Source organism: Saccostrea cucullata, unplaced genomic scaffold, assembly GCF_032062105.1.
Source record: "Saccostrea cucullata isolate Sc308-1 unplaced genomic scaffold, CSIRO_AGI_Scuc_v1 ctg69, whole genome shotgun sequence".
Lineage (NCBI taxonomy): Eukaryota > Metazoa > Mollusca > Bivalvia > Ostreida > Ostreidae > Saccostrea > Saccostrea cuccullata.
In genome coordinates this window covers 101,357-124,817 of record NW_026939160.1, presented here as the reverse complement: position 1 = coordinate 124,817, position 23,461 = coordinate 101,357, and the positions used below count along the sequence as shown (strand labels likewise).

The 23,461-nt window shown below is 34.7% G+C and overlaps 4 protein-coding genes across 4 annotated transcripts; 2 read left to right on the top strand and 2 right to left on the bottom strand.

The window, feature by feature from the left end:
• Positions 1-1,600: 1,600 nt before the first annotated feature.
• Positions 1,601-4,785, top strand: LOC134252352 (UDP-GalNAc:beta-1,3-N-acetylgalactosaminyltransferase 1-like). The gene is made up of 2 exons (XM_062734796.1): positions 1,601-2,118; positions 3,247-4,785. The coding sequence occupies exon 2, from the start codon at positions 3,436-3,438 to the stop codon at positions 4,459-4,461; it is 1,026 nt and encodes a 341-aa protein (XP_062590780.1). The 5' UTR covers positions 1,601-2,118; positions 3,247-3,435; the 3' UTR covers positions 4,462-4,785.
• Positions 4,786-6,451: 1,666 nt separating this feature from the next.
• Positions 6,452-8,954, bottom strand: LOC134252385 (tubulin delta chain-like). Its single transcript, XM_062734857.1, has 5 exons — positions 8,785-8,954; positions 8,534-8,653; positions 7,688-8,243; positions 7,291-7,455; positions 6,452-6,873 (listed from the first exon to the last, which is right to left on the bottom strand). The coding sequence occupies exons 1-5, from the start codon at positions 8,887-8,889 to the stop codon at positions 6,482-6,484; spliced, it is 1,338 nt and encodes a 445-aa protein (XP_062590841.1). The 5' UTR covers positions 8,890-8,954; the 3' UTR covers positions 6,452-6,481.
• A 475-nt stretch (positions 8,955-9,429) lies between these two features.
• Positions 9,430-12,593, top strand: LOC134252387 (uncharacterized). The gene is made up of 4 exons (XM_062734858.1): positions 9,430-9,563; positions 10,728-10,873; positions 11,396-11,534; positions 11,964-12,593. The coding sequence occupies exons 1-4, from the start codon at positions 9,501-9,503 to the stop codon at positions 12,351-12,353; spliced, it is 738 nt and encodes a 245-aa protein (XP_062590842.1). The 5' UTR covers positions 9,430-9,500; the 3' UTR covers positions 12,354-12,593.
• Positions 12,594-13,665: 1,072 nt separating this feature from the next.
• On the bottom strand, positions 13,666-23,449 carry LOC134252390 (EF-hand calcium-binding domain-containing protein 5-like). Its single transcript, XM_062734864.1, has 21 exons — positions 23,321-23,449; positions 22,567-23,152; positions 22,166-22,322; positions 21,787-21,924; positions 21,316-21,471; positions 21,106-21,205; positions 20,915-20,983; positions 19,742-20,323; positions 19,383-19,496; positions 18,904-19,097; positions 18,408-18,564; positions 18,069-18,217; positions 17,689-17,817; positions 17,182-17,354; positions 16,984-17,077; positions 16,708-16,842; positions 16,285-16,538; positions 15,713-15,966; positions 15,238-15,464; positions 14,930-15,032; positions 13,666-14,383 (listed from the first exon to the last, which is right to left on the bottom strand). The coding sequence occupies exons 2-21, from the start codon at positions 23,148-23,150 to the stop codon at positions 14,220-14,222; spliced, it is 3,933 nt and encodes a 1,310-aa protein (XP_062590848.1). The 5' UTR covers positions 23,151-23,152; positions 23,321-23,449; the 3' UTR covers positions 13,666-14,219.
• Positions 23,450-23,461: the final 12 nt, after the last annotated feature.

The window sequence follows — 23,461 nt, the reverse complement described above, 5'->3', positions numbered from 1 at the left end:
TTTTTTTATTGTAATATAAATTGGACTTCAATTTTAAAAACTATGTTATAAAAATGTTTAATTTCAATATATACCGGTATATCTCAGTGCATTTTTTTACCTCAGTATTTTGTTTCAGTATCAAAATTAGTTTAATCCTTAAGATTTATCACATGATTTTATGAATTTTGTTTCTTGTAAAATAACTAAAGTTTATGCTTTAAAATAAACAGTTCATTTTCTTGTCATTAATTACATCATGTAACTTCACCAAGTCACTTTACCCTTGTTGTCTTTCAGTGGAGAAATAAAACTCATACATGAAACTAAATAATATAGATTTGTTTTGTTTACTCATTATATATCTAAATCGAATTTATCACTTTGCCTGCCTTGTTTTGCACGTAACCCTATCATTACATAGTCGTATAACTGTGGATGTTTGAAAATTGTTGACACTTTAACCTTGACCTACATGAACAAACTGTATGGTATCCAGAGGAAGGTCTTGTCACAAGAAATATACCAGTGAATTATAAAAGCATTAGCACCAACTGGTCAAAAGTTTTGTCTAATGTAAAAGTTTTCAAAATTATGTCAAAGTCAAAAGGTCAAAATTGTGGGTATGTAAAGAAAGGACTTGTCACAAGTAAATATTTAAAATTTATTAAAGGTTACAGTTTCATGAAAAAGTGGACCAAACTCTAAGGTCAAGATCAAGAAGGCCTTGTCACATCAATTTCACATGGGAAATATGACAGCCCTAGCACCAACTGTTCAAAAGTTAAAAAAAAAAAAATGGCCAAGATTAAAGTTCTGTAATTTTTCACAAAAATGTGTCAAGCTCCAAGGTCAAAGGCATCAAATATCTTGGAATCCAAAAAAAGGTCTTATCATAAGGAAATCACATCATAACTTCAACCAAGCAAAAGTTATGGGCAAGGTTATATGTGGACAAAACTATATATGGACAGGACAAAACTATATACCCTGAAGGGCATATTTAGTGTTAGGGGTTTCATATTTCATATGCATATACCTTAAGACAAGACCTTTAATTTCCTTTGACACCATTAATTTTGACGTTGACCTTGGAAGTTGACCTACTTTTGAAAAACTCTAACCTTGACCATAACATTTGAATGGTTGTTACTATGGCATTCAAATTTCATTGGTGTTTTCCTTGTGACAAAACATTTCTTTGGATACTATTTTGAGTTGCATTTCAGAGAAAATACTTTGCCATGAGCTACCATATTGGGGCATCAGTGTTTCACAAATTCAACACATCTTGTCTTTGAAGCTCATCAGTTATGTACACTAATCATGCTATAAGTGGGAAATGTTGTCTGTTTTGTATTGAATTTTTATTTGGATGACTCGCACAATTCTGTCTCTCGCATTATTTATTTATAAATGTCTCCAGTATAACAAATCCCTAGCCTAGTCTGTCACTTTCAAGATTAGTCAATATCACTTTTTTAAAACATTTTTATGGAAATTATTAAAATGAATAACTAATTTATAAGTTTTTTACTAAAACACTATGCATATATTGCATAATCTTGTAATACAACAGCTGCAAAACAGATTTTTTATGGAAATAATATATTATCCACTATGTTTGTGGTAAACGAAGCAATTTTCCTTCTCTCCACACTAAATTATGGACAGTATGAGAGATAACTTTTATATTTCTGGTCAGGGTTAGTACAAATCTATATTCATTATGGCATTTTTGAGACCCTGTGTTGAACCACATTTATTGATTGTCAGGGTTTTTTGGTGAAGATGTGCTTAACCCAGTGTCCCTAACACACAAACTGATTGACAGATGAAATAACTGACCATTCGATTGTCTCATCATGCGGAGATAAGTCCTATAGAATTGTTAAAATACCTGCCAGTTAAAAGGACAAGCATTTCACTGTTGTTACTCACTGCGACCTGGTGTCAAGTGGAATTAGTACGATTATATACGTAATGTAGGATTTAATGATCAAGATTTTTTTCTACCTGGTATAAACAGGTGTTTAAGTTTTGTTAATACGTATAGTGTACGCTGAAAGATGTTGAAAGTTTAATGCTCTTCAAAGACTTTGCTGCAGTAAAGCTTGAGCTGAATGGAGTTAGCCCAAGGTAGTTTTTTACATTAATTTAATTTCTTTGAAAATTTTAAGCTTATAATTTCTTGGACCTAATTAACTAACAGATTATAAAATACTGGTGCATATAATTTAATCAAATTTCTAAATTTTTAATTATTTTATGAATTTAAAAATGCCCGCACATTGTAAAGATGTAGAAAATTTTAAGTACAGTGTGCACTTTATATACATTTTTTGCACTTAAGCATTCAGCTTAATGTAATTTGCATGCAAACTTAATGTACTTGAATATATAAGCTTTAGGCTTAATCGCTGTCTAGTTAATTCTTCATTTCGGTTTCTTTTCAATGAAACAATTATTTTTTAAAGAAATTAATTTAATTAAAATTCTGACATAGACAGTTATTTCAAATTGTACAGTACCTAAACATTAATTAACATGTAAATATTCATTTTTTGCACCTTTTTTTCTCCTACGAACAGCATGCATTTATCTTCTCTTATAGTTACGTAGAATATAATGTACATTGTATACGAGTCTTCAGGGCTGTAGAGGTAAAAAGTTTCACCTGTGACAATGTGTGTCTTTATTGGCTAGTCATGCCTGATTTTACGAGTTGTTCTGTAATTTGTCACATTTTATCACCTGTGGACAAAAATTTAATGCACGTATTGCATGTACCTGGCAAAAATCAACTGTACTGACCCACACCTGAGAAAATTAAGCTGTTGTACTGCCTAGCAGTGGTACCAAAATTAGCATATTGTAATTATCCTGCAATACATAAGAATTATAACACTTAAAGACCAGTGGTTCACAGCTTGCTCTTTATTTGATCAATAGAATTAACGGTGAAATATTGATAATTTTTATTTTATTTTCCGACATAAAGATTTTGTAAACAGATGTTTTTGTGGCCAAGTGAAATCTGAAATTAATGTCATGAGATGTCAGGATGTTTTTAAAATGAAATTTGAACTGTCTTTCCACGAAAATTCATTGTTATGACTTCATGTTGCCTGACACTATTGAAACAATGTAGTATCACTGGAGTTTGCATTTAAATGTCCTGGTCGCTCTAACATGGTCCTGGTTGGAAGTCATTTACAGGTACAGATAAACCTAAACTGATGAATGCTTGACATTTTCTCTTTCTAGGGATTTGAAGTGGACCACAGAGGTGTATAAAATATGGCCTTATTACCACAGGTCAAAATGAAAAAGACCAACGATCCAGGAATTCTAAACAGAAAATAATCTTCAGAGAAAAATATTTCTGATGACATAAAATCCATCAGTGTTTTGCGAAATATCAAATTTAATGCTTTCTGAGTCAGTGAAAGGAAAATGAGATTAACAAATTTCCGATGGAAATTACTTGGTCTGCTTGTTAGTTTGATTTTTGTCTGGAGTCTTTTCAGCTCCAGAGGAAATCAAAATGAATTCTCGGAAGAACCTGAGTTTCCAAAGTCAGTGTGCAATGACAGTGAGGATAACATATATGTCAATCATTTTTATCTCCATAACGACCCAAAGAACCGGAACCACTCCTATTCCTTGAGGGCACAAAACCCCTTCAGTATTCAAAACCCTGGATTGTGTTTTGAAGAACATTCATTGGATTTTCTTATTCTAATCAATACAGAACCTAATCATTTTCTTAGGAGGAAAGTCACTCGTGCCACATGGGGAAATGTAAATTTACCTCAGTACCAGAAACTCGGAAATTTTAGAATTCTCTTCATTGTGGGCCGTTCCACCTCTAAAAAAATTCAAAAAGCCATTGAAAAAGAGGCAGCACAATATGGTGACATTTTACAAGGAAGGTTCTCAGAGGCCCCAAACAATCTCCCACAGAAAGCTCTGATGGCCTTGAGATGGACGGCTGAATACTGCCTCAAGGCCAAAATGATCATCCGCATTCAGGACACTGTGATTCTCAATATGTTCGAAATTTTACGAGAATACAAACCAAAATATTCCTGTACCAAAAATCTATTAATGTGTAAATTCATCAAAGAAAGGATAAAATTCATGGATTATGAAAAACTAAAAAGGATGAAACTGGCTCCTACCATTATTCACTGTGTAGGAAAAGCTGTGATAATGACTCGTGACATGCTTATCTCCCTTTACCATGCCGCCCCCCATATGACCCCTTACTGGTCAGATGACATGTACATATACGGAATGTTGCCGGCTCAGATTCGACAGAAAACTCTCAAACCTCTGCGACTTTACGAAGGAAATTCTGACCAGGCAATAGACTGCTATGAAACAAATCTACACAACTGTGGATTAGTTGCTATTGATACCCAAACACGAAGCCATCATAATATTATCTGGTCTCATATCAAACATTATTTCGCATAATGTTGACATTTTATAGGATGGTGATATTTCGTTTTATTGACTTCCGCATACTTTTATGGCCCTTGATTACTAGGCTTTTCTCATATTCCTATTCCACTCCTTGGATGGCAATCAAACCAGTCTAAATGTGAAATTTTTATCACCTCATTTTAGCTATTCAAACAATAATTATATCAAACATTTCTTCTTTCAATGCAGAAATGGGCATGAACTTGATTTATTTTTTTTATCAGAGACATAGATCTTGTTCAACATTTATCAATACCAGTGAACCTGTATTTTATTTTTAATGTTACATTTTTGTTTTATATGTTACTGCTGTGCAGTAACTAAAATTTGAATAAAAATTAAGAATGAAACTTATTAACATTATATTTTACATCAATTTAAAAGTTGTAATGCTGGAACATGGGTTCTGAGAGATGTAAGGAAAAAATCAATAAAATTTAAAAGCTATGTAATATGGCGTATCTGAGCTAAAAAAACATTAAAATACTATAGATTAAGTGTAGATTTACATGATATTTGTTTATTTGCATTCAGATCAAATTTTCACCAACTTGGAACTTAAATATCCCCATGTTTCTATAGTTCAAGTGACTGATATTTAATGCCAAGTCCAAAAAAAATTGGTAACTGTTATTGTTCAAAATCTATGAAACGCGATTGACCTAAATTGTGTAATTTACAGGAAAGTCCTATCTTTTTATAGAGTAACAAAACATATAGAAGATCTTTTTTATTCTAGTTAGTCTGAACTTATCAAAAATATGCCATATATGACTTTAAGGTATTGTAAACTACTGGTACTCTTTATTATGTATTATTAATTAAGTGTCTATAAAATATCAACTTCTTATTTCAAAGTTAATCATAATCTGAGCAAACATTTTTTGCACTATAATGGTAGCATAAATTTGCTCAGTTTGGATAATTCTGCTTCTTTAAATGAAGCAAGAGCATATAGCTTATAAAGCCAGAACCCCTTGCTTAATTAGCATTATGCATCAGGCCTGGTGACCATAAAACTTAGACGAGCTCACTTTTGATCTTAGTCTCTCACTCCAACAGAAAGTGAGACTGAGATCAAAAGTGAGCTTGTCTAAGTTTTATGGTCCCTAGGCCAGGGGATAGTGAACATAGGTCAAATAAGCCATCTTTGCCCTCAGACTTTCTGTATTGAGTGCTAGAGGACAGATGCTGAGAACTCATATATACAAGAATTCCTTGCCCCCCCCCCTCCCCCAGTCAGGTAATAGTGGACATAGTTCTAATATTCCTCCGCATCCCCTCCCCTCACTCCCTGTCATCATGCTTCAGGTGATAGAAGACATAACCCATATTCCATGTCCCTAACTCTCATGCAAAAAGAGCTGGTGGATAGAGCTTATATGGGCAAGCATTCCATGTCCCCAGCTTTCATGTATCAGGAGCCAAAGGACAAAGCTCATTTAGGCAAGCATTTCCTACCATAAGCCTCACTGTGTCAGGTCCTCCTGAATATGGCACATACAGGCAAGCATTCTTAATAAGGTTGTAGTGCAATATTACACATCATATAAGCATTGTCCCAAGTTTCAATTGCTTTCAGTCTAATGTTAACATATCTTACAGGGTTTTTTTTTTACATTATTTCTACCAAAACTTGGATCTTTCTTTCTGGTACTGCTGATAGTTAAAAGTATTTCAATCTGGAACTGGATAGAGAGAAAACTTCAAGAAATCTTGTTTTGAGATACTGAGGATAAAATACTGTTCAGTCTTAAAACTCACTTTTACATATCCATGCTTTTCAAAATATGGTTCTTCAAAATACCAAAGTTCAACTGTAATTTACATAGAGGCATGAGGTAAATTTAACCAATAAGATTTCATGAAAAGAAAAAACTTTAAAAATTAATGTTTTCATGTTGTTTTTAGGTATTATATTAAAATTCCATAGACTAAGCAAAATAAACAAGTGAGAAATAATACAAAAATGCTAAATTCATTCAGGTTCCACAATTGTATTTTGTCCATCTTACAAACATTTGTAATTTGATATTACTTGTTCTAAGGTTGCAAACCCGTCCAGAAAATCGTCCTCAGTAAGTCCATGTTCATTGTACTGGTGCACATAAGCTCTGGCAGAGAACATATCCCAGGCTTTCCCCACCATAAAGTTCATCTCCCCCACCGGTGACTTACTGTTAGAAATTAGAGATGCTGATTTCTCGTAGTGGTTAAAAGCTCTCGGCTGTATACCTGTCATCAGGGTGGCATCTGGTGGTACCCACGGAACATACAGGGCGGGGTCAGAGAACGGTGTGGTTTCTGCGGACGCTGATTCCTTGCCCCTCAGTAACAGAAGGTTAGCGAGAGAAGTGTTGTGTTGAGATCCTCGGGAACTAACTTTGACTTGCCAATCAATACCTATAAAATTAATTAAAAACTGATGTAGAATTCTTATAAAATCTATAATTGACTGCATTAGTTTATACATTCTGAGTAGAATGGATATAATTGAAGAATACATACAGGTACATGTATTAAATTTTTTATATGTATGCCAGAGTTGTGCCCCTTGTCACAATATAGTATCACTACATTTATCTTGCGATCTGAATGAATAACTGAAAAAGTTTAGCTATCCAAGTGTACAAGATAATAATGTTGAAACTCAAGCTCTACAGTTGAGATCATGGACTCACGGACTCACCTCAACATACACCAATGAATGTCTAATATTGATACTGAACCGAAGTACAACTGTACACATAATTCTTCACATTGTGGCAAGAACATGAATTAATTTGAAGTAAATCTCAATTGTTTATTAAAATAACTAACCCTCTTCCATTGGAGCATCAGAAATGAGCATTTGTCGGAGGTGTTTGAGCAGCCCGTGCCATTGGTAGGTGCTGAACTCCTGGGCCGCCGCAGACATCTGAGGAATGTTCTTAATGGTCAGGAGTTTGTAGTCTGGATGTGGCACCAAGTGTTCCAGCATTTCACCTTAATCACATAATATAAATATTGAGAGCATCACAAAATATAAAGAAAACCTCTCTTTCATGCTCTAATTAAGGCAAAGCAATTTTTTTAATACACCTAGACAATCATCACTTCACTTCACAGTTAAAGTACAGAAGATCACTTCTGAAATTAATATAATATAACATTATGCATAAAAAAAGAAATCCGAGTACAAAATTTTTCTTCAAAAAAAAACAAAACAAGATAATACCTATGGAATTGGAACAAATATCCCCAGTGAACTTGTTAAGTGGACAGGGTTGCAGCATAGTGGCTAATTTATGGCAGATGACTTTGTTAATGTCTTTGAATGAGATCTTCTTAATGTTCAGAAGTTGCTGACATATCTTATGGAGATGGTCATTTTCCATGACAACAATGGCATCCACCGTGTGATATAATCGTGACAATGTCAAAAGAGCATTATAATTCTGCACAATGACCTCTCCGGTCTTATAAGGCCACACTACTTGGTTCATTATAAATGCATGAGGAAATTCATCTCTCAAACAACGAGTCACATATGCCCCCACCCCTGAGCCTGTGCCCCCTGCCAGACTCATGAGGGACAGGAATCCCCCCAGATTGTCACATTTTTCCGCTTCGCGCCGGACTAGTTCCATGACTGTGCTCTGACACGCTGGGCCGTGGATGCAGTAGCCGTGGGCCCAGTTGTTTCCTGACCCCCTCTGCTGGCAATAGTTCTGTTTCTCAGAGTAACTCCATCTCCCTGAACGCTTGGCATCTTGATATGTTTGAGCTATCACCTAGAATTCATATTGGCAAATAAAATATCTCTTGCAATATTTTAAGTCTAGCCTGAAAAACAGGATGAACTATGATTATTCAATTTTTTTAATTTCATTTTTCAGGTTTTTGGCTTATTATCATTATTAATAATAGTTTTTAAAAAATCTCTATGAAAAAAGTTATATGTTAACCTTTTATGAATTTCACTTAAGTACAGTCATCCTCAAATGTTTATTGTTTAATGGGTTAATACTTCTGTGAAGAAAATTAAAGCTAGAAATTACTAAAAAGTGTACAGTATTATTACCTTTGGCTCCATGTCCACCATGACAGCTCGAGCTTTTGGAGTTCCCTCCCCTGATTCTCCACAGTAAAAAAATCGGGACAGAACCTCATTTTTATACTCCTCGTTTTTGTCTGGAGCCACCTAAAAGTGAAAATGAAAGTCTACTTGAAATATTTTGGGGAAATATATCATTATTACAATTACTTTTTCTGCAACTTACACTTGCAGACCTGCTTTTTTTTCTAATACCTTTTGTTCTTATTAACATTCACCTGTGTAGCTAGTGGTTTCGAGTGGACATCGTCCATAAATGTATGGAACAGCTGACCACCAATTTGGTTTCCGCATTGTCCTAGTTGTACTGTTATTATTGACATTATCCTCTACTTCCATCCCCTATTTTTTCTGCTGACTGGGTCTGGCATACTTCTGGTTCACTTTGGATATACTTCAGTTTCTATCCCTGTCCATTTCTCTAAGGAGAATACAATATTTACATACTGATGGAGTTCATTTTCTCTACCAGTGGGAAAATTGTGATGATTTTGTATGGTAAGAGGCATATATAGTGCCTTGATTTAAATATCATAATAAAACATAAAATACATGTAAAGTTAGTCAACCAAATTATAATTGAAACTCAGAAAGTAAAGATTGACAGATTGAAGTGATGCACAACCAGATCCCTTAAAGAGAATATATTTTTATGATTTATCTATTCTCTTTAGAGAAGTGGACAGGCTTTCGCCTACATCCACATTGATATAAGATCACTGACAAAAACAATACCCCCTATGCTCATCCTTAAAACGTTGTTATCGACTGTTTACCTTTGTTACGGTTTTCCAACTCGTCTTTACTCCGGATTGGGACCCTGGTTTAGCTTGGGTTTTACAATTTTCACTTTCGCGATCACTACTGCGTTTTAAATATTGACTAAACACGGTCAGGATGATTGCATGATATTGACACTGACTATATCCGAAAAATGAGTTTGGCAAGGACAGCACTTTCTTCACAACTGCTTTCAGTAGTTGGCAAAGCAGCATATGTAAGTGTATACACTATCCATCAAATTTTAGGGGCATTGTGTGTTTTAAGATCGCTCTCACTCAAGACAAGTTTTTTTTTAAAGATAGAGCTTTATATTGACTTTTTGATAACTTTCATGCTCATCTCAAAGAGGGATCTGCATTGCATGCGTAAGATATATGTTGTAGATACCAATACAGCTTTCCAAAAATTACAACAGAATCTATAAAAAATTAAACTTGCGTCTGCTAGCATATTGTTAGATGCATGTTTTGATCAAGACCCAATGAGGTCTATGCAAAAAATTTTTTGGACCACACAGGACATTCAGTCATCAATGGTCATGTGAAATCAATGAACATAATAAAGTTAATTTGTTTTACGTTGTGACCGTTTGGGCAAGCGCAGTTGTAACATAAAAAACTTCTAACGTTGATCTGCCACTTCAAACGACAAGTCCCACGAGACATCTTGACTATGACGTCACACCAGGTAACAAATGCGAGCTGGTCAGAATTTATGGAGACAGCCGGGCTTCTGGTTGAAACTATAGGTCCAGTGCACTTTTTAACAAAATACATTGTAAAATATATTTTTTATTTCTTTGAAGCTTTCTACAAACTGATAGCCTTTTTATATTTATTTAGTTGCCATTTTTGTACGGAATCCTGGTAGCAAAGGAATTCTGGTAGGGTTTAAATTCATACAAAAATTTTCTTGACGCATATATCATTTCGAATTGCCGTTAGTCTATTGAGCTTGCTTCGAGAGCAGAGCTTCAGGCTTATTTAAATGAACCTGTGTCAAAATAGTAAAACTCAAAATTGATCAATGAGAAATAGCATATTCTGGTCTCATGTAAAAGTTAAAAATGATGCATCAGACCAGAGGCACTGCAAATCAGTCAGGTTTGACGGTCCAATGTCTTTCACATAGACTTAAGGGGTAGGGGATGTCAGTCAAATTCAGACAAGTCTATATTTTCCTATTATGTAAGGGTGTGTACAATGACCATTTTGGTGAGCACAGATTTTTACAGCTTAGTAACATTTGAAACTTTGATCTGGGATCTGACTCTTATTTTAAACTACAAATTGCACAATACACAGTCTAAATTGTGACTTCACACAGATTCCACAGGAAAATATACAGAATTCATTCCACATTTTTATTTTGTTTTTAGCCAGGATATGTACCAAGCTGTAACAAGAGAATCTGGTTTAATTTCTTGAGGAGGAAAATCAAAGAGGATCCAGTTCCTCGGGACTTTGAACCTCAGCCTGTTGTGCAGTTCGATGATTATACAAGGCATAATCTGAAAAAAAGAACGTAAGATTCATAGAAAAGTTGACGAAAGCTAAAAAAATTCCTGGTTTATTCTTAAGTTTGCCATAAGGATAAACAAATCACTGTCAGAATATTTTGAAAGGAGGTATGTCAACCAAATATGCCTCAGTTGTGTTCAGTTACATTGTCCATTTGCAATGGGAAGCGTAGTTGTTATCGATAAAGCACTGACAATTAAATGATAGATCAGTAGTTTGACTGTAGACATGGTAGAAGTCTGAGACTTTTTAATTTTCTCTTTTGCAAATTTATATTAAAAGTGCTATTTGGTTTATAATTGAAAGAATTCATTAAGTCCATCTATTATATTTTTTGAGAAAAAATGTCTTATGTTGGTTTTAAACCCAGTTTAATACAATATGAAAATTCTTGCTAACCTTTTCAGGGTTATTTTTAAAATATATTTATCGTATCTTGTATAATTCGTTGTAATTTTAAGGATGAGGATAAATTATTTTAATGTTTTATATAGCATTTTATAGATAAATGTTCATCTAAATACAGATCCATCCAGACCCATCGTGCCTACACACCTCCAGAAAATGTAGAAAATACAGTACTTCAAATTGTAAAGGGAGTATATGGAAAGGATGTGGACTTACAAGATATAGATTTAGACCAAGACAGGAGAAAGAAATTTATGGTAAGTATAAGTTGTTTGTAGTGAATTTAGTGGGTACCAGCAAAGTTTTTACTTTTTTGCACTAAAATTATATGATAATTTTATATGTCTATGCTTTATTAAATATCATTTTTTAAAATAATCATACCTATCCCCCTCCCAGTTTTTGTTACATGTGACAAGGAGATTGTGTTTTGAGATTGATTTCTTTAACTTTGTTTTGGATTATGTAAGCATATTCCTCAAAGACTGATCTTAAATCTAATAATGATTAAATTTGTGAAGAGGCTAGCCAACTGATTAAGTATGTTTTGTTTCTTTTGGGTAGATTGCCCAGTTTATTAAAAAAATGAGAGATAAATTTGAAATGACCAACCATTTAGTATTTTCTACCACTACAAATATTTTTTGTTTCCATATAATAATGTACAGCTTAATTTCATTTTACAGGTTCTAACTAGAATGATGAAGGAATTTGATCACTATATACCTAACACTGAGTTACATGATATGAAAACTATTGAGCAAGCTGTGGAATTCTTCAAGAAAGAAATTAAAGACACTTCATGTTTGGAAGATCTAACAAAACTAGACTTACCCAAAAACCTTCACATAAATACAGAATACATTCGGTATGATCGTGATGAGAATTCACTCTGGCCCGGTAAAGATGCCTTCCCAGGAGAACAAACCAAAGTGTTCAGCTCTAAGTTTTCAAGGAAATACAAAGTTATTGACAAATCTAAGGACAAATATAAGTACAAATTAGACAGGAAAACATTCTTTGAGGAACAAAAAGAAATAAATGATATTTTGTACAAACAAGCATCAAGACGATAAAAGTGTTAGGAATCTTTTAGTTACTTTTTGGAAGGGTTAATGCAAACATTTTTTTACAGCAAGCAACTCGCCTTTTATGCGATTTGTGAAGATATTCCTTTTGTCATTATAAAAATTCATTTTTAACAGGGATTTGCAAAACTGTATACTGATGATTAATCAATACAAACAAGATTAGCATGTTTCAACTAAATTTGAATGAAATATACCTACATGGATGCATTTTGTGTGATTTTTTGATGAAGAAAATTCAAAAGAATGTTTCCATATTTTTTGTCTTTAACATTTTTAAAGGAGACATGTGACATTATTACAGTGATATTTGTGCCTCCTTTCATAGAAGGGAGGGCATATTGCTTTGCTGCTGTCTGTCTGTCTGTCGATCCACCAAGAGTTTTCATTTTCTTTGCAAAGGTTGTACATACGAAAATGAAATTTAATTGGTATACAGATTTATCATAAGAATATCTAGGTCAAGATCTGTTTTGGTATGATCACAGACAGAGTTTTGCCCATTGACATAGAAAAATTGCAATTATTTCGTTTCTGTTCATTTCCTTTGCAGAGGATACACACACTGAAATGAAATTTGGTATGTATGTCCATGGGAAGAGAGGAGTAGAAGTGTTTCATCTCTTGTTCTATTTCTACTCAATCAAAGTAAGGCAACTATTGCCAAAAATTCCAAACTCGATAACTGAAAAGAGATAGGAGCAGTTGGTGTAGGAGCCAGTAAACTAGATTATTTAGCATGCTGTTGTACAGTTTTTGCAAAAAAAAAATGGATGAAGTGAAAATGGTCTAGATTCACTTTAGCCTCAGATTGTCATAAATATAACCAGGTTCTGCGCTTAAAACTTAAAAAAAAAGAATACAATGTACTCTTAATCACAAAACACGAAAAAACAAATTGATGGCAGAAATCTGTTCACTGTACAGTATTTCAAGAGTGCACAATAAGTTGCCCTTGGGGCACAGTGGTAAGAGCGTGTGCTCTAAGAGTCGCTAAGTAAGGAGTTGATTCTTGTGTCGTGAGTTCGAAGCCCACTGTGGGATGAGGAGACTGGTCCTTTGGATGAAACCATAAAACAGAGGTCCTGTGTTACAGTAGGTACTGACACTGAAAAAGACTCCTCACTGCGCAATAGCCCTGTGTACTGAGCATATGTCAAAATTTGCAGCTATTCTCTGGCAAGTGGTGGCATCTCCATATGAATGAAAAATTCTTGAGAGGGACGTTGAACAACAAAGAAACATTACTGGTAACTTGTCTTTGATACCAAATGTGGTCAATGATAGTAAAAAAAACACAAAATCGTGAAACTTGGTTTAATTGTATAATAAATACATAAATATATGTTGAAACAAGACATGTACATAATAACACAAAACAACTGTGGTTGTAAGTAAAAATATAATTTGTTCTGTATTTTAAACTGCAGTTCAATGTCCAGTCAAGAAATAGTTTAAAACCAAAACATATATTTTAGCAGTCCAGCTTTATCACTTGCATGTAATGTGTTAATTGTTAACACATCTACATTGGCAGTCTCTAAGAAAAATGAGGAACATAAAAACAATACAGTAGCATCAACTGTAATTCAACATTTACAATTTCTTATCACAGTGGTGTAATATAGCAGAAGGTGATGAGAGAGCATCAAAATGGATGTCAATTCAGCAGATTTTATTCATTTTTATATTTAGTTTTGACATGTAATAAGTAACTGAACATGTACCCCCAAAACCCAATCAGCACAAGTCTTTGCTAAGTATGGGTATTATTTTGCTTTCGTAAAAACCTCATTTAAAAGTTTTTTCTTGTTTTGAAATGTCAATTATGCGGTTTGTCCCAGGTCACATGATCTAACGTGTCGTATCTGATTGGTGGGTTGAAGCAGCAACATTTCCACCATTGTTCTCCCTCATTTTTATTGTGTGCTCAATCAAAGAGATACACACAAAGACCCAGTTGTACATATTCTGAGCAGGAATGGATCCAAACTTTCCTACCTCTCCATGAGGTACATCTGTATCAAAATACAAAGATAACAAAGATAATGAAATTAAATAAAATGCTAGTATGTTAACTATATCAAAGGTTATGAGACATTTACAAAGGGAAAAAAAATATATTTATTGCCATTTCATGGTGCACATAACTGTATACAGGGTTGTTTTCACCCGTGCTATTTTTGCTCTTTTGCACTTGGGATCAATTGTTTTCCCATTTAAAATTAGTCCAGTCACAGTTCTGTTGAAGAAATTACACTGTTTGTTGAATTCACCCTTTTTAAATTCATCCTGTTTCACTACCCGTGATAGGGTGTAAAAAAGGCGAAAATAAAATGGGCAAAATTTTCACTAGTATACAGTATGACTAACTTCAAAGAAGTAGGAATACAATATGTAAGTTATACTGTAAGCGTTTTGAAAGAATGAAATTTCTATTTTTAGTAACCACGGCAACACCGTTCATCAAAATCAAAAACCGAATACAGAATTATGTATCTTAGTGTAGTCTACTTGTGTGCCAAGTTATACTGAAATTAGACCAAAACTGTAGGAGGAGTAGCCTTTTAAGAAGATTTCTAGTTTCTCTGGTGGGATGAGAGCATGGTCGCTGGCTGCTGTAGGATCATATTCTGTTATCTTCTGAAGCAGTTCATTGTTGACATACTAAAAGACATTCAATAGAACAAGAAATTAAAAGCCCCTTCATTTCTGCAACTGACCCTTTGAAATCTAAATGTCATACATAAAAAAAAAAATTGCTTTTTCCACGCAAAAGTGATTTAGAAGACATGGAGGTTAAAAGAACTCCTAAGTCACTTATTTATTTTTCAGTTCCATCAAGATCAAAAGAAGTGACTTAGTGATTTACATTTCTTAGATTAGTCCAGTCATCCACTTCTCCACTTTCCACCTGGTCCAAGTGGAAAATAGCCACCACAGCCTTGACAATGTTCTGTACTATCTTTGGAGGTTCATTGTAGCTGCGTAATTCAGCGAAGGATTTGGCGTCAATCTTGGAGACATTCTCTCTGAGTTCCATTAGCATCAGTCGGTCAAACATAATGTCCATCCTGTTGTCATCATCTTTTTCTGCCTCTGTAATTATAAATCAATAAAGCAATTTATAATAATTTCATATATTACCATCTCACCCACTAAATAACTATCTAAAAACACTATCTACTATCTACATACGGTCTTGCATGATATGAAAATAATCATATTAAGTCTGAATTTCAATATTTCAATTCAACCATACACATTATGTATGATGGATAAATTGATAACAAGATTTTGTAGGGCTTCAAGTTCAGCAAAACAAGGGAGATAACTGCTTAAGTTACCTAGAACCACAGTTTTGTCCACCTCCCCTGAGAATTCCTTGGTGATCTCTTTGTGAGCCTGGTTCAGCAGTTTCAGCATTCTCTGGACCTCCCTGTTCTCATGTTCTGGAAGGTTCTTCAGTTCTCCTATACTGATGTCTACCACCGCCACTGCTCTCCCCTGATCATCACGGAGAGGGAACGCTAGGTGGCGCTGTCCATAGGCATCTGCTGACACAGTTTCAGAGTTGTCCACGCATTTGAACAAATAATCTCTGAAAGTAAAAGGTAAGTTATAACAAAAATACATGTATTTTTTTTTTTCTAAAGTTCAATATCATTAAAACAAAAAAAAGGGAACCAAGTTAAAATGTGGATGAAGGAAACATCAAATTAAAGTCATCTGCAAAGTTTTAACTACACTTAATGTTGCTGTCTATTTTATGCATTGCAGACTATATGCTGCATGATCATCTACATAGTTTTGAAAATCTTACAAGTTTTCAAAGAGGTTCAACCACAAAAAAAATCAGTTTCATATCTGAAATTTCGGATCATTGAACAATACCATCTCCTGGACCCTTAACACTAACCTAAACAGATTGTCTTTCCTCTCCAGCCTGGGGGGACTCAGAAGGTTCTGGACATTGCCTTTCTCGTCAGTGATCATCATCTTACGGAGAATGTAGTCACCCTGATCTGTCCCTGGCTCAACCATGTATGTCACGATCTCCTGTACGTGAGGACTTCTTCGGTGGATCCAGGATACTGCACTCTCCGTGATCCTCAGAAGTTTCTTCTTCATGTCTATGTTGTGGTATGAGATACTAAAGGATTTGGCCACTCCCTGGAGAACAACAAATCAAGAATTTTTTATTTTCTTGGTTGGTAGACAAACTTGATACTAATTAATGTTTTAACCTTTTGAGGAAGACAAAATTGAATTCAATATGCCATGAAAAAATGAATGATTTCAGAAAAAGTCCAGTTTGAAATGCATCAAAGAGACTATATACCTGGAAGAACTGGATTTCATGAGTGATGAAGATGGTTTTAGTGTGGTGGTCATTCATGGTGTCTATTCCCAGCAATCCAAACACTCTCTTCCTCTTGTCCTTTAATGGCACCACAATAAAGGACCCCTCCCTGTCCTGTAAGGATTTAACAGTGTGTCATGAAAAGGAAAGTAATGATTAAGAATGCATAAACATGTACTTTTTACAATCAAGATGAAATATTTTGCCTGCCGGTATTTGTAAGATTTGTATGACTGAACACAATTATTTCTCTACCTCTGGGAGTCTGTATGGGTTCCAGAACTGTATATTTCCATGGTTTGCCACCCTGGGGACATGGATTGGTTTTCCACTCTCCACAGCAGCAAAACTGCAGGAAAAAAGATATAGAACATAATAATAAGATATGTATAAATTCACATCAGTTCAAACTTTATCCTGGAAAAATAAAGTAAAATAATTTTTAGCATGTACCTGATGCCCTTCATGTCTTTATACAGTATTTTCCCTAAGAGGTAGTCCGCGTCCTCCGCGGTGGCCGCCACGTAACGTAGGCAGACATTGCCTCTCTCTGGATCTGCTGTGTTCCTCTCCAGCATGGCAATGTTAGCACTGATTCTCTTCCCTCCACCATGGGCCTCAGCATCCTAAAAACAAATAAAGTTCTGTCTTATATTGTCTATAGTACGGATGCTCTTGTTAAAAAGGATGAAGTACAAAATCATTAAAAAAATTAATTTTTAATGTTATTCACTCAGACAGAGACTAAAAAATGCAGAATACTGAGAAATTTTGCCCTTGTTTAATTTTTTTGCTCATCTTCAGTAGCTGAATTCATAATTATCTCCCTTTAACACAATCAATTATTAGTAATTGGTCCAAAAAAAAACAACATGGCAAAAATATGCAGAATACAGTGACTATCACATAAAGAACCCCAATATCCTTCCAATTTGAGATGAATTTACAAGTCTTGCCTACCTTATACAGGGCATTGAATACGGCTCTGTACACTGGTTCCATGCTGGCTCCACCTGTCTCAGCGGCGGTCACGATCTGCTGGAGCCACTTCTTCCTGGCGTCACCACGGATCCTCTCAGCATAGGAACGCTGTGGAAAAAATCAAGTGGTGTGAATAAGCAACTGCTTTATTATATTCACACACAATTGGAAAACAGCTGACTTGACAAAAAATCAAAAAGTTCTGCTACCTTCAAAGTTAAGTTTTCCCAATTATATTTTTTGATAAAGTTTTCCCAATATTTTTTTTGATAAATTATCAATTATACATTGTATTTCTAAAATCAATTCCTAAATCACAATTTAAGGTCATTATTTCTTTTTAAAAGTTGTCCCAGTACCTCTACACTGTTGACTAGGAATTCTACAAAGTAATCAAAGGAATCTGCCCCCGGCATCTCATCCACCACCAGCTGTACAAAGGTACGGAACTCTCTCTTACTCAGGCGGTTATCAGCATACTTAGACTGCTTCTTCAGGGTAGCCTTGGCTGAAATTACAAAAGAATTGTTAGGATTTTACAGTATGAAACTTCTACCCAAACTGGAATACAAAAGAAGGTCAAATACCACTCCTAATTACAAGTTGAAACTTGAATAAAAAAAGTTAGATTTTCTGTGTATAAATATATCTTAATGATAAGAGTGACCATGAATTAAAGTAAGATTAGCTGTACATACCCCTCTGTATGGCCTCTGTCTCCTGCCCTTCTTTGTATTTCTGCATCACGGTCTCCACGTCCTCCATGTCTAGGTAGCCACACCCGTCATTGTCCCACTTCTCAAACAGGGAGTCCATCATGTGCTTCCTCTGGGTGGACAAGGCCTCCTTTCTGGCCTGGAAAAAAATTGATTTATTTTTCATGAAAAGTTTCAAAATCTTTTTAAATTATAAAAAACTTAGAATTTTTGTGCACTTACAAAAATTATCAAGTGGGACATATCCAAGTGAAATGATAAGAACCAATTGAAACAGCAACACTGATATGAATTTCAAAGATATAAAACCCATATTTTTTCACAATCTTGCCCCTATGATATATCTAAGGCACTAAAACAATGATGGTACTTCAAAGCTAATTCCACATATAATCAATATTCTTCAAAGTGAAAATCTTTACATTTGATACTATTGAAATCCTAAAATAAACTGAACCTATTTTTTATTTTATGTTACCTTCATTAGCCTCTCCATTTTCTCCTCCTCAGTCTCCTCGTAGCCATCTTTAACGTATTTGGTCAGCATGTCAAAGGCTTCTCTTGTGGGCTCATTACCCAGGAAGGTCTCGGTGAGGGTCACAAACTGAGAGACATTCAGTGAGTTCTCATCAAAGGCTGACTGTCCAGACCCCTTACTCATTGTGGTTAATGCTGAAAAAGGATTTAAAAAGAATAAAATGAGGCTATCCTTCTCAGGTTATTTTTTCATCTAGATAATTAATGGGACCCCCTTTTTTTTGGGTTTGTTTGCCTTTGCTTGATTTTGTATTTTTATGAAATAGTGGATAGTACTGTCAAAGGGCAAAAACTGTAAATGATCTGATATATTTATCTTAAAAATTCAGTGGATTTTCTTTTCAAGTAACAAACAGTTTGTTTTTTTTCACTTTGTTCCCTTGCTTTACAAGTTTTAGAACAGAAATTGTGGACATTTACCTGTCTTCTCTCTATGGAAAGTAGTACCAGCAGCAAATTTGACATTGGCTTTCTCCTCCTCTGTAGCTGTGGTCACTGAGGATGGAGCTGTAGACGTCTTAGTGGTAGCCTTACCTAGAAAACAGTTCAAATTTTGTCTAGCTTCCAGATGACTTGCAGTTGCAGAAAAAATAAATATGTATATCGAGTCTAGTAGATAAAAGTGTACAACCTTTGCCTTTTATTCATGTGAGATTCTGATTATACATAAAGCAATATTTCCAGACTATAATTCATCACACTCTTGAGTATAACAGAACTGAACAAAAAGCATGCAATGCAAAGAACAAAAAATTACAAATGCTTTTGGGAAAACAAACCTCCGTCTACTCCTACTGAGGAAGCCTCTTTCTCAGATTTTGGAGGCTCCTCTTTTTGTTCCTTTTCCTCACTTTCAGCTTTGGGTTCTGACTTTTCTGGCTCTGGTTCAGCAATCTCTGTCTTACCCTCTGTCTTTTCCTCTGCAGGAGGAGTAACAGGCTTGGTCTCTGCTGTTTCCTCCTGTTTTGTTTCCTCTGGTTTTTCCTCTGATGGCTTTTCCTCTTTTGTTTCCTCTGTCTTCGCTTCCTCCGCAGGTTTTTCCTCTTTCTTTTCTTCTTCCTCTGTTTTTCCTGCAGACTTATCTTCAGTTGTTACTGTTAATACTTCAACCTCTGGTTTTCCTGGTGTTTTTTCTGGTTCCTCTGGTTTAGGAGTAGGTGCTGGTTTTTCCTCCGTCTTTTCAGCTGGTTCTGCTGTATCTGGTTTTTGTTCTGGTTCAACCTCTGTTGTGATTGGTTTGCTTTCAGCAGTAGTGGCAGGGATTTCTATTTTGTCTTCACTTGTTTGTTCTGTTTCCTCTTGTTTTTCTGGTGCTGGTTCGGCTGGTGTTGGTGATGTAGGTACAGGAGTTGGTTCAGTAACTGGTTAAAGCAGGTAACAAGACATGCAGGGAAATGATTTAACATTCAAAAAATGTGCCACGATATCAAAGCATCACAGAGAAATGAACTTTTATTAAAATTATTTTCTTGATTTTTGTGTTCAACATTTCTGAGCATCATGGTCAGAGTAATTTAAAATGTAGTATTAATTAGCTTGTATTTGTTCATTCCTCTCCAACTGATGCTCTAACGTAGAGCACAAGTAATTCAACATACACATTTTTTGGTAATGCAGTAAAAGATAAAACTGAACAAATGCAGATTTTTACAAGCAAAGCAGGATGCATGGATTGAAGCCTCATCAAATACTGATTAAATAAATCACACAAGATAAAGCTCACAATGAATTTCTTTATATCATTTCACAGATACAATAAACCAATCTTATTTTAAAACTTTATATTTTGATTAAAAAATATTGAATAGATTTGATAAAATTTTACGGATGTTCTGATTAAGTTTGCAACAAATTTTACACTCCTACTTTCTGGAAAAATCTTAATTTATTAATTATAAACAAGAAATTAAATGTCAATGAAATAACAAACAGAAAAGAATAACTTGACAGACCTGTTGGAATGGTAGTGGTCTCTTCATCATCAAAAATATCCTCAACTTCATCCACCTCAGCAACGGGCCCTATAAAAATAAAACATTCAAATAATATTTTTTGTTACAGGACCTCTGTTCATTGAAAGAAGGCATTAGAAAGGTTTAACATAGTATACATATCAGGTTTTTCTTGGTGGTTTTTCACTTACATCTGCGAGGGTTCCGTACATTTTTCTTAATGTCTTCTTTAATAGAATCCCAGAATGCTTCAAAAAGGCTAAGAATTCTGTGTCTGTCTAGCAAGCCAATCTGAAGAACAAATGATACAATTATTATTTATTTTCAGCTGTAGGCCCGTTTAAGATTCTATGGAAAAAGAGAAATAGGATAAAACTTCATTACAGGAAACTCTGACTTACTCCGCTGTGATCACACGTAATGAAGAGGTTGGTCAGCACGATTCTCCTTTGCTCCCTGTTAGCAGCAGCACGGTGAGACTCAGCACACAGGGACAAGTGCTGCATGAACTGCTCAAACACCTCGTAGCTGAAGTCATCCACAAACATCGTCAGGTACTGAAAAATCAGGAGTCTAACTTTAAACCTTTACGGAAGAGTGGCTCAAAGAATACTTTTGGCAGAAATGTATCTGATAAAAATAAATCAAATCTATTCTGTAAATTGAATTTTTTTTGTGTGCAGTTAACATGGTTAACTACATAAATTAGAACCAAAAACCATATACGGAGTGTAATTTACAAGATTTCACTTTATAATTATTGTAATTTATCCCAGTACATAAATTCCCACATTTATACATCAGATACATGATTATAAAGTATCTGTTCTTAATGCTGGTATGTTTTTCCATTTTTAAAATGATTTCCAAACCTTAGCGAACTCCTTGACAGACAATGCCTTTCCAGATTCATCAGTTGGTTCCAGAGCTCGGCTCAGTTTAAATCCATCTTTCAAGTCTTCTGGGAAACTTTCCGCAATTTCAGCAAATGACCTCAGAGCATTTTGTACCTGAAAAATAATAGGAATAAAAAATGATAAATTATTCATATGTATGCGGTACATAAACAATATACATTTATATTGACAATTTTCTATTAAATTTTGTGTCTTTGCTCTTGTTTCGTGCCTTTAACTAATTCTTCTATGGTTTTGCACTGTAAAGCTCTAAACCTGAGAATAGACTGAAAGACATTTTTTTTCAGTTTTTCCATTATAAAGTCTGATATCAGTAATTGTATTTAAAAATTACCAGAGACAATTCTACTCTACTGTCAGGCTGGACGTGCCATTCCTGGAACTGTTTCATAAACTTGGCTTCTCTCCTGTCTCTCTCTTCCTGCTTTAGTCTCTCCAGGCGATCTCTCTCTTCACGCCGCCGCTTGGCTTCAGCTTTTATTCGTGCTAATCTGAATGTGTAATGATAAAGAATTGATTAAGAATACCAGCTATTGATAAATTCTTGCACAACAGTTTTAGTAACAAATATACTTTATCATTTACAAGGTTTTTTTAAAGCATTTTGGTGGCATGTTTGTATGTTGTTGTTTTTTTTTTCAATCTATTTTTTATTTTTAAATCACACTAACTTCATGTGATATATATATACACAAGTATGAAATGAAGATGTTTATAAATTATTTTACACATTACCTATTATCTTCAATGTTAAAGAGCTGTTTCTTTAGTTCCTCAGAAACTTCTCTAATGCCTCTTACATATGGTGAAGCCTCTGAGAAGTTACTATATTTAGGGTTGTTTCTCATCATATGTTGCGCTAGGAAATTAATTGGGTTAAAATCTGGATCTTCCATGTTCTCATCAGTCAAGCCACGTTTATCAGCTTCTGATAATAACTTTTCAACTCCAAGGATTAGAGTTGGTAAAACTTTGTCAACCATGTATGTTCTTACTTCTAATGTAGCCTCATTATCATTTAACCAATCTCTTGCAAGAATCTCAATGGGAATTTTGCGTGCCAGTTTCTTAGCGTTTTCTTTTGAGCTTTTAACTTGCTGTTTTTTATCATTACGCATGCCAACTAGTTTTTCCATCATGCTTTGTTCGTGCATTCGTTTCCATCGCCTAACAGCACTTCTGACAATGGGACGAGAGTAATCTGTGGGGGTCTTCTTTCCACTCCCCGGTGCTGATCTCTGGCCGGTGGATCCTGCACTACGCGGGGCGGCCATGGTTACCCGTTTGGTAGGGCTTCCTGGTTTCTGAACATCAGTCATTTCTATCATGCAATGAAAAAGTTTACAGTTCAATGAAATATAATTTTTTTTATTCTGTAAGATTTTTTACCATTTAGTTGGGTTTTTAAAAATCGACAAGTGCTTTGCATCTGATAATTTTGCCTATCTATATATTCGCAAAATCCTGAACAATGATAAAGGAAACCAACCTGGAATTTCTTTTATCCAAAATAAATATAAGTTTTTTACATTTTGTAAAAGTTGTTAGTCGTCCATTACTCGTTGCTAGGAAGGAAGTCTTTGTCTTTCAGACGCTTTAGTCAGGTGCTCGGCTTCCGTGCATGCGTGAC